The sequence below is a fragment of the Brachyhypopomus gauderio genome, chromosome 16, assembly GCF_052324685.1.
Source record: "Brachyhypopomus gauderio isolate BG-103 chromosome 16, BGAUD_0.2, whole genome shotgun sequence".
Classification (NCBI taxonomy): domain Eukaryota; kingdom Metazoa; phylum Chordata; class Actinopteri; order Gymnotiformes; family Hypopomidae; genus Brachyhypopomus; species Brachyhypopomus gauderio.
This window is the reverse complement of record NC_135226.1, coordinates 21,504,337-21,519,300: the sequence shown is the minus strand read 5'-3', so window position 1 is coordinate 21,519,300 and position 14,964 is coordinate 21,504,337. Positions and strand designations below refer to the sequence as shown.

The 14,964-nt window shown below is 48.3% G+C and overlaps 2 protein-coding genes across 3 annotated transcripts in view; both read left to right on the top strand.

Moving 5' to 3' along the window:
* The window catches only part of LOC143477769 (protein turtle homolog B-like), a 47,476-nt gene extending 39,259 nt beyond the window's left edge, over positions 1–8,217 (top strand). Inside the window, 8 exon segments of the mRNA XM_076976516.1 lie at positions 1,713–1,888; positions 2,013–2,239; positions 3,247–3,331; positions 3,589–3,750; positions 3,863–3,908; positions 5,261–5,969; positions 5,971–6,669; positions 6,671–8,217. Coding sequence (XP_076832631.1) covers positions 1,713–1,888; positions 2,013–2,239; positions 3,247–3,331; positions 3,589–3,750; positions 3,863–3,908; positions 5,261–5,969; positions 5,971–6,669; positions 6,671–6,919 — 2,353 coding nt within the window. The 3' untranslated portion in view covers positions 6,920–8,217.
* Positions 8,218–8,388: 171 nt separating this feature from the next.
* On the top strand, positions 8,389–14,569 carry LOC143477771 (uncharacterized). Of its 2 annotated transcripts, none has more exons than XM_076976517.1 (3): positions 8,389–8,556; positions 9,017–9,144; positions 9,795–14,569. In XM_076976517.1, the coding sequence occupies exons 1-3, from the start codon at positions 8,534–8,536 to the stop codon at positions 10,073–10,075; spliced, it is 432 nt and encodes a 143-aa protein (XP_076832632.1). In that variant the 5' UTR covers positions 8,389–8,533; the 3' UTR covers positions 10,076–14,569. The 2 variants fall into 2 exon arrangements, with proteins under 2 accessions (XP_076832632.1, XP_076832633.1); XM_076976518.1 differs by having other exon boundaries at positions 8,398–8,556; positions 9,852–14,569.
* Positions 14,570–14,964: the final 395 nt, after the last annotated feature.

Here is a 14,964-nt window from a genome sequence, read left to right as displayed (position 1 = left end):
CACGTTACGGAGAACCGTAACCAGAGTGGATATGTTGGAAGTGAGGTGTGTCTTCTAACCCAGAAAGCCGAGGAGGTTTGGTAGGAACCTCATCCCGTTCGGCTGTATTACTGACTGGTATGGTAACTTCTCGCCTCTCAACCACCAAGCTCCTAGAGGGGGGTGTGAGGACTACCACACGTTACCTGGGTTAATGGGTCGGGCTTCCATTCCTTCTGGAGCTCTACACCAAGCTCTGTTGGAGGACGTCAACGAGGATCACAGAACACTCTGTGCTCCCACAGTCTACTGAACAGTCCCGCTGCATAAAATCCAGAACCAGCTGGTTCTCAGACACCAATCAGCCTGCTGAACAGTAACCACACAGCACACCTAGAGTTCACACTCTCAAACATCTACTGCATACTGCTCACTACTTACACACCCTCCCCCATCTCCACTCAAGGGTTGTGTCTATTAAATAGGACGTGTGGAGTATGTTATAGTGTTTCCTCATAGTGTATGATGTATGTATACACCATGTATAGTGTTGATGATAATGTTCATGGTGTATACAGTGTGTGTAATATAATTGGGTGTATTCGACACTGCGCTCATGTTAGGAGTGAAGCACCTAAGAAGTTAATCCACCTTCATTCTTCTCGAAGTGCGACTTGACAGTAAAAAATGGTTCTATCTGTCATGCAGCTGCTGTAGTGGATGTAGCAGTAGACGTCCATGTTCAGAACTAATTATTGCACTCAGTTCAGCACAGTGTCACTAAGAAAGGTTTTGATAGTTCAGTTCCCATGGTGAGCACTATGGGTTATATAAATACTTAGGACAGGTACGAGGTGGGGTGTGTGTGTGTGTGTGTGTGTGTGTGTGTGTGTGTGTGTGTGTGTGTGTGTGTGTGTGTGTGTGTGTGCGTGCGAGTGTGTCTACATGCACTGTGTGTTTGTGTGTGTGTGTGTGTGTGTGTGTGTGTGTGTGCGTGCGAGTGTGTCTACATGCACTGTGTGTTTGTGTGTGTGTGTGTGTGTGTGTGTGCGCGCGCGTATGTGCGTGCGAATGTGCCTACGCGCACGTGTGTGTTTGCGTGTGTGTGTGTGTGCGCACGTATGTGTGTGCGAGTGTGTCTACACACATGTGTGTGTTTGTGTGTGTGTGTGCGCACGTATGTGCGTGCGAGTGTGTCTACATGCATGTGTGTGTGTGTGTGTGTGTGTGTGTGTGCACATGCGTGCGTGTGAGTGTGCCTACGTGCATGTGTGTGTTTGTGTGTGTGTGTGTGTGCGTGCGAGTGTGTCTACGTGTGTGTGTGTGTGTGTGTGCGTGCGTGTATGCGTGCAAGTGTGTGTGTGTGTGTGCGTGCGTGTGTGCGTGCGAGTGTGTCTGTGTGTGTGTGTGTGTGTGTGTGTGCGTGTGTGTGTGCGTGTGTGTGTGCGTGCGTGTGTGCGTGCGAGTGTGTGTGTGTGTGTGTGTGTGTGTGTGTGTGCGTGCGAGTGTGTGTGTGTGTGTGTGTGTGTGTGTGTGTGTGCGTGTGTGCGTGCGAGTGTGTGTGTGTGTGTGTGTGTGTGCGTGCGTGTGTGCGTGCGAGTGTGTGTGTGTGTGTGTGTGTGTGTGTGTGTGTGTGTGTGTGTGTGTGTGTGTGTGTGTGTGAGACTGTGCTCTTCCACTGCATTTCAAACATGTGATATTTTACAGTCTGATCCAATGACATCTTCCAACAGGAAGAAGAAGGCAGATTTGGGCCCCCATGACTGGCTCTCTGTCCCTGTGCCCGGATCTCAGACCTGGCTGGTGGTGCAAGGCTTGGAGCCAAAGACTGCCTATCAGTTCAGTGTCCTGGCCCAGAACAAGCTCGGCACAGGCCCATTCAGTGAGGTAGTCACTGTGAATACAGTAGGTGGGTGGTACTTCCATTTACACTTGCCAGGGGGCACCACAGATCCCCCCACCCCCCCCGGATATGATGTTGTGGCATGACTGGCTCAACAACAGCTCTGTGCCCTGCTGTCTGTTTCTGCCAGTGTACCCCGCAAGTACCCCGGAACCACTGGTGCTTCTTACCCCACCGCGGTGCCTCACAGCCAACAGGACTCAGCAGGGGGTACTGTTGACCTGGCTCCCCCCGTCCAATCACACGGCGCCGATAGACCGCTACATCATTGAGTTCCGCCTCGGAGAGAGGTGGGAGGTGCTTGATGACTTGATTCCTGCTGACGAGACCGAGATCTTGGCCAGAGACCTCATCCCGGTAAGAGGGTGCTAGGTGAAGTCCTGTATTCCTGTGCATGTCTAACCCTGGTGAGATCTTAGAGACGTGAAGGTGAACATGTAGCGTGGGGGGATGGAGACTCAGGTACAGTAATAGAAACGTGTGATCTTCAGTCTTCACTCGTCCTCCCTGCTATAAACACATGATGTGGCCCTTGAAAGGCATTTTTAAACATTCCAGACTGAGACTAAATGAGACTGAGACTGAGACTTGGGCAGACTGAAACTGAGACTCAGCCAGACTAAGACTGACACTGAGATTTAATGAGACTGACACTGAGACTTGGGTAGACTTAGACTGACACTGAGACTCAATGAGACTAAGACTGAGACTTGGGCAGACTGACACGGAGACTCAATGAGACTGAGACTTGGGCAGACTGAGACTGACACTGAGACTCAGCCAGACTGTGACTGAGACTCAATGAGACTGAGACTGAGACTTGGGCAGACTGAGACTGACACTGAGACTCAGCCAGACTGACAGTGAGACTAAATGAGATTGAGACTGAGACTTGGGCAGACTGAGACTGACACTGAGACTCAGCCAGACTGTGACTGAGACTCAATGAGATTGAGATTGAGACTTGGGCAGACTGAAACTGAGACTTGGCCAGACTGTGACTGAGACTCAATGAGACTGAGACTGAGACTTGGGTAGACTGAGACTCAATGAGACTGAGACTGAGACTTGAGTAGACTGAGACTGAGACTCAATGAGACTGAGACTGAGACTCACCCAGACTGGGACTGGTTTATACTGAACATTTCTTTGTCTCTCTTCTTCTCAAGCTTCATTCCCTTTTCTGGGTCACAAAGGATGAGACATTAAATGTATTTAACTCACTAGGAACTCGTTCATGACACGGATGGATCTATAATACTGCATTTGTTCAAGTTGTGGAGGCTTTGGAAAGCTCTGACCTTGGTCCTAATAAACCCACTTTAAGGACATTTTAATGCATTTGCCCATCCCTCTTCCTCTAGGACTCGTGGTATGAGTTTCGTGCCCTGGCCGTCATGGATGATCTCATTAGTGAAAGCAGTAATGTAGTGGGAGTGTCAAGCACAGGTGAGATTTAGAAAGGCTATTTTAAACCGCAGGATTTCGCTGCTTTAACCATGTGGAGCTTCAGTGCCCCCTGCTGGTCATAACAGATAGTGCGCTTCTGTTCCACGCTATGTGTGTGGACGTAGAGTGTCAGAATGAATGCCTGCAGATTACTGCAGCGAAATAACCCAGGTGCTGTGTTGGCTGCTCTGTGAATAACTGCATGCCGGCTTCGCCTCCATATTATTTCATGCTCTGGAGTGTGTCTCCTCTCTCAGACCCCTTCCCTCCCACAGAGATCTCCGAGGACGGGCTGGCTCGGCCGGTGGTGGCCGGGATCGTGGCCACCATCTGCTTCCTGGCCGCCGCCATCCTGTTCAGCACGCTGGCCGCCTGCTTCGTCAACAAGCAGCACCGTCGGAAGTTGAAGCGTAAGAGAGGTGGGTCCGTCCCCGGGGGCTTCACGCCGACACGGACCGATCGCTGACATGCCCCTCACCCGCAGGCCCGTCCAGTCACGCTTCTCTTCTCGTGTCCTCTCTGTGTGTCTAGATCCTCCTCTGTCGATAACCCACACCAGGAAGAGCGTCGAGTCACCGTAAGTATCCGCGGCGCGCTAACATCTGGCACACTTGACACTTACAGCAACTCCGTCGAGCCCCTGGAACTCCCTTAGCCGGGCGCGCTTCTCTGTGTGTGTGCGTGGCTGAGCGCCTGTGCGTCCGCACGCATGTGTGTGTGTGTGTGTGTGTCAGAGTGTATGTCGCAGGCAGAGAAAGATAGGGAGGGACAACAAGCATGTGCTGAGGAACAGCCCGTAGCCCCGCCCCTCCCCGCCCCTCCCCCACCTGCGACGCATGGCTGTGTGTCGTCTACTGGGACGGCCGCTTACAAACGCATCCGCGCTCACCGTGTGTCTCCGGCAGCGGGATGCGCTGGCCTGCTCTTGCGTGGCCTGTCTGCACAGCGGCCCTGAGCCCTCGCGCTCAAACGCCATGCTGAAGTTCACCGGCCCTTCACCGGGGGGTGGGGGGGTGGGGGGGTGTGTGTGTGTGTAGGGGAGGCGCCCTGCTCCGCACACTTCCCGCAGACGGCCAAGCCGTTCGCTCATCATGAGTTTCATGACGGCCCTCGTAGATTTAGACCCATGCTCCCACTCATCTCCACCCATCTCCACCCATCTCCACCCATCCTCCACGTCGCTGCTCAGAAGCCGGTCTGATGGCCGCGTCTTGTCCCCCCCCCTCTGTTGTGTCTCTCACCGCAGGCCTCCTCTTACCCCCCTGCCTGGCATCGAGCCCTACTGGGAAGAGCCAGACAGGAGCAGCTACAGGCCCCCGTCCACCAGTCCTCAGTGAGTGCCTGCACCTGCACCCTCCTCTCAGCAGATGGCGCTAGCTGGCGCCTACATGCCTTAGCTGCATGCGTTCTGTGTGTGGTGCAGTGGCTTTCACGCCCACCCGGGAGACCACCGCTGCTCCTACGTCTACTGTTTTAAGTTTTCATTTATTTTTTTAATGATTTTAAGGTGTTTGTGTAATATCAAACACAGCAGTTTTGTGCGAAGATTAAAAACCTTTATAGCAGGTAAATGATGATAGCATCTGGTGTGTCTGTCTTCGCTGCTACCCAGGTTTCTGTGTCCCGAGGTTTCATTTTGTCTTCCCATCATGGCACACCATGACACTGTCTACTCTTTCATCCTCAATCAATGCGACATATATATAAACATATATATAAAGGTCAATTGTGTGATGTTATTTTGTTTCCCATCAAAACAAAAGAGAGATTTGGGGGTCATGTGACATTGTTCAGATCACAGAGGGAATTCCAGGCCTCGGGTTGGTTGTAAGAGAGGCGATGGACACGCGTGAGTCCTGCCCCGTCCCTGTCGGGTGTTAGCGTGCGGAGGGGTAACTGCCAGCTGCCGTGTTTTGCTCTGACCCGCAGGTTGTCGTCCGGGAAGATCAGCCCAGAGAGCATCGCCTCGTCCCGGCCGCCCTCGCTGGCCAGCGTGGGTCCGCCCAGCCTGTACGTCAAGCAGCTGGCCAGTCCTCACAAGGAGAAGGAGCTCTCGCTGTACAAGAGAACCAAGCGGGCGATCACCGGCAAGAGGTACAGCGTGTCCAAGCACGAGGCCGAGGTCACCACGCCCATCGAGCTGATCAGCCGCGGGCCGGACGGCCGCTTCGTCATGGAGACGGCAGACGACGGCGACCCGTCGCTCAAGCTGCGACGCATCCAGGGCTTCCCCTTCGTGGAGGAGTCGGACCTGTACCCCGAGTTCCGGCAGTCGGACGAGGAGAACGACGAACCTGGGCCCCTCCCCCCAGTCATGGCCACACTCAGGCCCCAGATTTCCCCTGTGTCCTCCAGCCAGGAGTCCTACATGCCACCCCCGGCCCTCAGCCCCCGCTTCCAGAGGCCCACCCAAGGTATGAGCATCTTGGAGGGTAGTCGGCTACAGGCGACAGGGCAGAGCCGTGTCTCCCACTTTCACAGGGTCTTCCCCCCGGGCCCTTTCTACGGCTATCTAGGTAGCGGCGCCGAGTTGGAGCTCCACCCCCCGTTCTACATGCCCGACGTGAGCCCGCGCAGCTCTGCCGTCTCCTCTTCACCCCCATACGGGCCCGAGGGTCCCTTCCGCCATCCTGCCACCCCCCGAGGAGAGGGAGGGTCTGAGGATCCCGCAGTACGGCGCGTCGGGCCACGCTCTTCCGCTGGTGCACAGTCCTCCCTCCTCTCGCTCCACCGAGACCTGGCAGCCTCCTGACTTCCCCTTCCTGGGTCAGGAGGGTGTCCGTCTCGCCCTCCCACCACACCACCCCTTCCATCTCCACCGGGACCTCCCCGAGCCGCCGCCGTACCCCCCGCGTAGCCGTGCGCTGGGCGTCTCCTCTCAGCCCCCGTCCGGCTCTGCCTTCCTTCAACTGGAGGCACCTCGGGCCCACCTGGGCCACCCCCCCAGCGAGCACCCCCCTCAGGGCCTCCCAGCCACGCATGTAACTATGCAACAGGCCCAGAGTCTGGCGCAGTTGAGACACACTGCCCACGGTATGGGCGTACCGGTGTTGCCTTACCCCGGGCCCGCGGCCCGCGCGGGGAGCCCCAGCACCCTGCGTAGCGAGAGCTCGGACAGCTGGCGGCCCGATCCGCAGCCCTGGCTCAGCCCGCGGGCCCTGCGCCGTCTGGACCTCGGCCCTCAGCAGGTGGTGCTGCAGCCGTCACGCCTCTCGCCCCTCACCCAGACCCCGCCCAGCTCCCGCGCCGGCTCGCCAGACATCCTGGTGCGCCCGCCACCACGTCCCAGCATCCTCCGGGCCTCGCGCTCCCAGGAGATGCCCGAGAGCGCACGCCACCCCCGCCAGCGTCTCCTTCTCCCGGAGGTCCCTGTCCTCCTCCCCCGCCACCTCCCCCACCCAGGGCCTGGGCGCCGGCCACCGGCCCGGCCCGGCCTACCGCGCCCACATGGCCTTCGCCACGGCAGCTGCCAGCTACCCCTCCCAATCCCCCTCGCCCCCCACGGAGAGCAGCGACGTCTTCGGCCAGCGGCCGTCCCAGAGGAGGACGGACGAGGAGATGCTGCCCTCAGAGCCCTCTCCAGGGTAGGTGACCCGCACCGCAGGAGGCCCCAAACATCACGAGGAGATCACACCATCATCTAGCCTGCGAAAGCTATGACCTCATGCTTTTGCCTTTTTTTTTATTAGAGGAAAAACAGCATAAATTAAAAACATGCAAATTTTTAATTTTTTTCATTTTTTATTTTTTTAAGTATTGAGACGTTTTTTTTGTAATCTTTGTACACTGAAATCTTGAAGTCTCAGCACTATGAAATATTTTAGACTGTTGCGTCTTGAGTAGTTTCGGTGTTTTTCTTTCTTATGCATTCATGATGATCTCATGACTCTTTCCTCTTTGTCGGATGTGGGCTGAACCATCTCACATCTTCCAGCTCCCTCCCTTCACCTTTCTCTCCCACTCCCACTAAATAGGGCCTTGCTCCAAGGGCGTGGCCTTGCTCCATGGGTGTGGCCTTGCTCCATGGGCGTGGCCTTTGTTGGCGGCCTTCGTTGCCAGGGATGAGACTGCACTCATCTCTCGCAATGCCCATCCTCATCTAGAGTAGTGACAAGCTATTTATTTCTATTTATCCATTTATTTATTTCTTTTCAAATTTGTCCTCCCCAGGCTCTGGTAGTCTTACCTACTTTGTTTTTGATTGATCTCAGCTATCGGGGCAGCATTGTTGTGACCAGGTCGTCTACACCGTAATAGGTAAGGGTTGAATCCATGTCTGAGAGGAGAGTGATGAGCAGGGGGGTCTCAAATCATTCTCATTTAAAGGGGAATGACACGCTGATTTTGTCCCGGTAAAGAAATCACATCATTGGACAAATTCAAAAAGTCAATGCAAATATCTGACAGACGTAAAGCAGGATGCGACATGATTTATATTTAATGGCAAAGGAACCAAGCAGAGTTTGGTCAGCAGTTTCTGCTGATAACCAGATAACCAGGACGTGATGTTGAGCGGCATTGAGACAGATTTCGTACGAGTGCCTTTGGCGGGCAGACTTACGTATTCCCCTTTAAACTTTCGTTCCATGTCCAAAAACATCATGCATGCCTTCTCTAAATACTCTTCCTCGATGCCAAATCAATAATGGCGATTCTTGAACTAAAATTCTCGTCACATTTCGTTGTCCCAGTGGTTGTTTTTCTTTTCTTTCTTTTCCGACGTGAATGTTCCTTGCCAACCACCCCCCCCCCCTCCCTGCCATCTCTCCTCCTGTCAGCATGGTGATGCCACCGTACGCTGTATCCATGGTAACCGGCGTGTGTTTGATGTGACGGGCGCTAGCGCCCGACCATGCCCCCCCCCCCACCCCTCTACTAACGTCTTTCGCTTTCTCTCTCCACAGCCTCAACAGCAGGGGAGACTGTCTGTAAACACTTTGTCTCTCTGTGCGTTGTGAATCCCATGAGTTGTTGGCTTAATCTTCTGTTTTCATGATCTGCGTGTCATGATAGAAGGATGGCATGTATGATGATAAAAAAAAACACACAACCCCCCCCCCCCCCAAAAGAAAAAAAAAAAACAAAAAAACAAAAAAAAACCAGCACTTTCAGGGTAAATGAGTTTGTGTCAGACCATGACTAGGGAGGGGTCTCGGCCTACTTTGACTAGTTTGTTTTGATTATACAAGCGAGCTTTCCAGCATGACAGGAGATTACGACACGAGGTAAACATCTGAACTGTGCAATACTGCTGTCTGTTTACTTACTGTTGGAGGGGTGAATAACAAGAGAAATTAGAAATTAAACTAACAAAAGTAATAACCTAATGAATCTATTTTTACTCACAGGAAGTAACAATTCAGGGTGTTTTTAGAGAGAGCACTTAGGTTTTGATGCCATAAAGCAACAGTGAAGCTGTACCCAATCTGATCATGTATTTATTTGTCCATTTTGATAATTTCTTCATTGGTGCAGGGGGACTAGTAACCAGATCTCTCACAAAACCCCTGATAGATATCACAGCTCATTAAATCATGGCTGATGTGATTCTACACTGTTGCTCAGTGAGATTTGTAAAATTAGACTGTCTTTGGACCAGCCTGAACAAATCTGGGGAGGGTGGCGCGCCCTGGTGGCCCCTGGAAGTAATGCAGCTTGTCTTGCCTTTGCCTGCCTGTCTCGTAGGGAGTCTGTAGGTGCCGTGAGAGACACTGCAGGGTCTGAGAGCTTTGAAGCACTGATTTATCACTGTATTAAAAAAGCCAAGAAAGAGGCTGTCAACAACAACAACAACTCCAGATCCAAAAGAACAGGTCAGTCATTTTGTACGTTTGTTTGTACCGTTAACAGCTCTGAGCACCGGGCCTTCTAAACAAATGATAAGTCATTTCTCTTCGCCCCTACGTCTTTGCCCAACGTCCCTGTCGGGTTGTTATTTTGATATCTGAAGCAGTGGACAGTACGTTAGTGAAATAATCTTCTCCTTCTCAACAAGAAATATGGCACCCATGCAGTTTACGTTCAAGCAAAGGCATGACGTCTGTAAAATTGCCCGCACTGCAGAACCTTTAATGCCTCTGTGTGTTGGGTGGCACAGGTGTTATTTTGGGTCATGACTGTATGGTCCAGCGGTGATGATCCGTTTTACTGCAGCTGCACGATAGTCTTCTGTCCTAAAATCCACTCCAGCGAAAGACGTCCACACCAGCGTGGTCTCCACCCTTAGTCACGCCACACGTCAACGCTCTCCTCCAGCTTTTTAGAACGGGAGAGCATGTCTTATGTTTAGAAAGAAAGACCAAAAACAGGAGGACAACTTATGTATAACTGACAACATGGCCAAGTTGTCAAAAGAAGTTTTTAAGCTTGTAGAAAAGCAGTCTCATTCTCCACTGGAGCCGGTGCTGCTTCCTACAGGAATCGTGTCTCACACAGTGGCTGGCTTGTGTGTTTCTGCCTTCAGTTCCACACCTGCCCTTGTACGGTGTTTTTGCCTGTTCTTCTGCGTTGCTGTGTCCAGATGCCTCCTCCTCTCAGACCCAGCAGCTGCAAGCATCTCAGGCACCCAGACATCGCCCGGAGACCTGCACCCCCGCCCGGAAGAGGAGGAAAAACACCCTGAGAAAAGCCCCTTATCTTCACTTGGCTTCCATCCTACGCTGGTCTCCTCCCCCCCGAGAAGACAGGAAAGCACTGTTGACCAGCGTGAACTCCACCTCCACTACCTACGGGTCTCTGCTCTGACCAGTCTAATCCTGGGGGGGAGGGGGGGACCATGTCCCAGTTCAAGAACGGAAACACTGGACATAAAGTTCCTGTCGTCTTTCACTGACCCAAAGTACACGAGATGTTTTCAGCTTCTCATTTTGGCACAATGTTCTACATACACTTGTGTTTTAACAGTCTTAACAAGGTGCCCCAGCTAGACGAAGTGACCGACAAACCTTGCAGACAGTTAGGTTTTGTCTAAAGATACCTCAGTAAAAAAGTCTGGCACATATTACAGCACTTATGCTATAATTTGTGCAAGTTAATGATATTTTATAATGAGTTCAAATGCCTCCATTGTGTGTTTTTGGCAAAACTCCAATAATATTTAATATAATTTGTTCCTGTAACAAGGCATTGATCCAGAGTGCAAATTGATGTTCCTTTTTAGATTTATTTGTAAGTCATGTATCAGATCATATCTAATGGAAAGCACAGAATACTATAGAAATTGTAAGCTTCAACCACATGTTTGGGTTCCAACACTGGTGTGCTGCTATATTTGGAGCTGTCATTATAAACCTTTCTGAGGGGACTTACGGGCATTGTGCTAAATATAGATCCTCTGGCCCAGTTTCTTTCCAATGTCAAAACTCAACATACATTTTATTTGACGTTTGCGTTCAAAACACAGATGGTTAATGCTATTTTTTGATATACTGAATATTCCATGTCATACTGACCATAGAATATGAAACATCGTTTTGTACTTTTTGGGAAAAATTGTGTAAGTTACAGTGAACCGAAATTCCTTGGTATGTGAAGGTGATATTAACACTAGACAGCTGGTCTTTTTCTTTTTCTTACGATGTACAGAAGACTGCCTTTTTCAGAGGGGCGTTGACCGTATTAATGCTCACACCTCAGACTCTGTACACAGGAGATTAATGAGGAAATACATTCAGTTCAGAATTCAAACTAACGTAAAAGTCAGCAAATACCATGGGATTATGCTCTGTGCTTTCCTTTCCAAGTGCGCTCTTTGGTTCTCTGTTTAAAGTCAATGTTTGAATAGATTGTTTAAAAAAAATGGTGCAACTATAGTGTTGCCAAAGCTGATGTCAGAGCGGTTACAGTCCCCAGGGCTGGACCTGAGCGTTCAGCTCCTACCTACAGACGTGATGTGTGGAAAATGCCTTCAGACCTTTTATTTACACTTTATTCCAGACTGCTTAATCTTGACATGACAATTGAAAATGTAATTTTCAAAAAATCCAACTGATGTATGTATTGTATTTTGGTGACCCTTGCACAAGTGTAACTAGAAGTTGTGAATTGCATTGTTAGTGTAATGTTGAACTGTTTCAATCAGTTTGATAGAGATAATCAAGTATAAATTCATAGCTTATATTAGATATACACCAAGGCAGTACTGTAAAGTAGATATTGTGCAGACAATGATGACAAACACAACATATACCAATGGGAAATTAACATGAACCTAATCACTGAAAACTTAACTGCAAGTTGTCTAGATTGCTTTATACCTGACAAACTGAACTACTAAAAGTAGACTATTAGAGAAAAAAAGCATGACTTTTCTTCTAACCTTTTATTTTCCTCTCCATTGTAAGTCTTTACAGGGCACAGCAGTTTGTGTCGTTGAAGTACAGCTAACCAGTTTCTAATTTCTTAAACGCTTTATTGTGTGTAGAGCTGACTAACTGTGTCGTGCCACCTGCAGAAAAAACCGAAGGTTTGTGTGCACTGGGTCAGTTCAGCTCTAACCGATGACGAATGTATGCTGTGGTTTATAGAGCACTGATTGGTGTGTTTTTTATGCCTGCTGTTTTGTTTATTATGTAAAAGGCCACTGTAAACGTAGCCGGCGGTTAACCCTCGATGTTTGAGGATGAAATATCCTGTAGAACCATTATCAGTCAAGATGATAAGGGTGAATGACCACTTGAAAAAAAATTAGCCATAGAAGTCTGGACGTTGCAGTAAACTGAGTGTTTTCAAGGAAAAAACTGAATAATGTGTAAATTCCTGAATACATCCAGTATGTTTGAAGGAAGTGGTTAAAATGTTAAGGGTCAACAGTTATTATAGACCCACATTTTGTATTTAAAGCGGTGTTAAACATCTAGCAACACAGTTTAGCATATCTGATCTGTTGTCAGATGGCAGCACAGGTTAGCGTGTTTTAGCTATTGTCCGCTGGCAGACAGACTGCAAGTCTCTTCTGTTGTGGTGGTGTTTTCCCCTCACACATTACATGTATATTCGTTTGTAAAGCTGCTTTCCGTGCAGAGTAAGGCGGATGCCACTCTTGGGCCCGTTTGCTCGCCCTTAGCCCCAGAACGGAGGAGGTAAGGACCGTGTTTTTGCTGAACATTTTGTCAAGTCGAGAACATGCCGTTGAGGAAGTCCGATAAAAAAAAACACGTTTACATTACTTAGAAATACCATGTGAAGATGTAGGTACGTCGTACTCATTCTGACTTGGTGCTATGTCTTTTTGAACTCTTGTGGTGCTGTGTTTCAGACTTCAACATGTAACAGTTCATGCACAGACCTCTTTCTGAAACTAATGAAGCTCGCCCCGTTGTGGTTCCTCTCGTCACGGTCTCATGAGTAGGAATGTAAGCAATAATATCATTCTAACAGGACATGAACCGCATTCTCATTACTGCTTGCAGCAGAAATGCAAAAGGCACGAGCATGGGACATTTAAACGTCAACGTCAGAATCAGTCTCAAAAATGATCAGATTGCTTAATGCTTCTGAAAAGGTTTCATTGACTTTTGTTAACATTTGCAGACCTTTGGAGGAAGAAAGGTGCAAATTAAGGTGGAATCCTTCAATTTAACCAGGGTATGATTAAAAATGCTCCATCCGTCATGGACCTAGCTAATGAATCAGGTGCAAAAGTGTGGAGAAGCTATACTATTACTGTTAAAGTGATTTTTATAAACATGGCAATGTGATTCATCATCAGGCAGTCCTGTCCGACTTTAGATGGTGACAGTATTACTGTACATTCACACAAGCATTCTTCAGAGGGTTGGCCTCATTCCACCAGTATGTGCATGGAGACCAGAGCTAATGACGTCTCTTTTGTAGAAAATAATGTAGACACGCCCCTTGTACATGTAGACACACCCCTTTGTACATGTAGACACGCCCTCTCCCCCCCCCCACCCCCAGACTCTGAGGGTTCATTTGCAGGAGTTGTTAAACTCTTTAATTGCTTGTGTTCCCTTATTGGGCTTTTTTGTGCTTTGTGAAATTCTTAAAACTTTTTTTTTATGTTTAACTTAAAACTACTAATTTTGCTTACACCAGATGGTCTGCTTTCCTTCATCCGCACGTGTGTGTTTTGTTGCGCGATTATTGCTGTTTATATTTACCAGCACTAAGGATCTAGAATGTACTACAACATTATGCACTAATTTATGACTGTTTTAAAATTAAACCTCATACATAGAGATAGCGCTCAATGAAAATGCATTTCAAACTTGAGTTACCATGTTTGTTTGTTTGTTTGTTTACTGCATATTTGTTTTTGTATATGACTTGTTTACAAATGATTTTATGTAGATGGTTTCTGGCCTGACTTTTACATATGTTGCTAATCTTTTCCACATCAGGTGTAGTTGTATTGAGAGTTTCTGTGTTAAAAAAAACCCCACAAATAATTGACATTTCATGTTGAATTATGTTGGTTAATTGACCTTAATTTGAGATTTCATTGTGTGGTATTATTTTCAGGTATTATTCTTAAACAGTATGGTGCTGAACCAAAGCCTTATGGGAAATATTATTCTGTTGTACGGTTTGAGTCTTCTACCACTGCTTTTTAAGACAAGTGAACGTTCTCTGAGTAACCATGACATTGTTTCTGTCCAAAATGGACCGGTGCGACTATAGTGCAGGGCGCCTTTCAGGGCCTTGTTCTTGAAGACGACTTTTCAGTATAGTCACAAACTTTCAAAACTTTCCCACACGCTCAGCAAGACAGTTCGGTGCCTGGTGTGTCTTCTTCATGCCTGCTAATAGACGTAAATGTAAACGATGTCTCATAGCTGTGTAACGTTATCTAAATTATGTTGTAGTCTCCACGGTTTCACACATTTGGGAGTTGTGGAGCACCCTAACTGTTAAAGGGAACAAACTGGTAGAAGGTTCTGGCACTATTTGACATCAAGGCAAGTGTCTGATTGGTTCTCCAGCTCTAGACCTTTTAATGTTCATAAAGAACATATTATCCTATCTAATGTATTATCCAACAACTGCTTTTAGATTTGTGATAGATCTAGGCTGCTAAGCCTGTGTATTGTCTCTGATGGTCCAATCTGAGGTCTTTGATGTGGAGCAATTAAAATAGCGTTGTTTACGTCACAGGATGCCCAGATATGCACATTTTGGCAGGTTGTATTAAGTTGACATTTTCCAATGCTTTGTTCCATCCAATAACCCTCTAAAATTTTTGTATTTTGATATAATAAAATACATAAGAGTGTAAATGTCTAAGACTCGCTTGTTTTCAGTTCTTTTAGCCCTCATCATCATCACTGGTGACCTGCGCTAACACTGAAGACGTCTACGCGTTGACCACAAGGTGGCGCTTTGGGGCTGGCTCAACAAATAAAACCTAGTTTATATCCTATAGTATGAAGTCTTTTTACTGTCGAAAACCTAATAACGGTGTCATTTTTAGGCCAAGAGTGTTATAATAACCGACTTCAAAGTAATATAATAATTATTATATTACTATAAGCAATTTGTGTTACACTGTATTTGTGCGTCAAAAAACACCATATAGGCCTACAAAAATACACATGCACGCCACATTCACGACGGCAAAATGTCCACAGAAGTGTTTAAACGTGTCTAAGACTAAAGACAGTCATCACAAATAC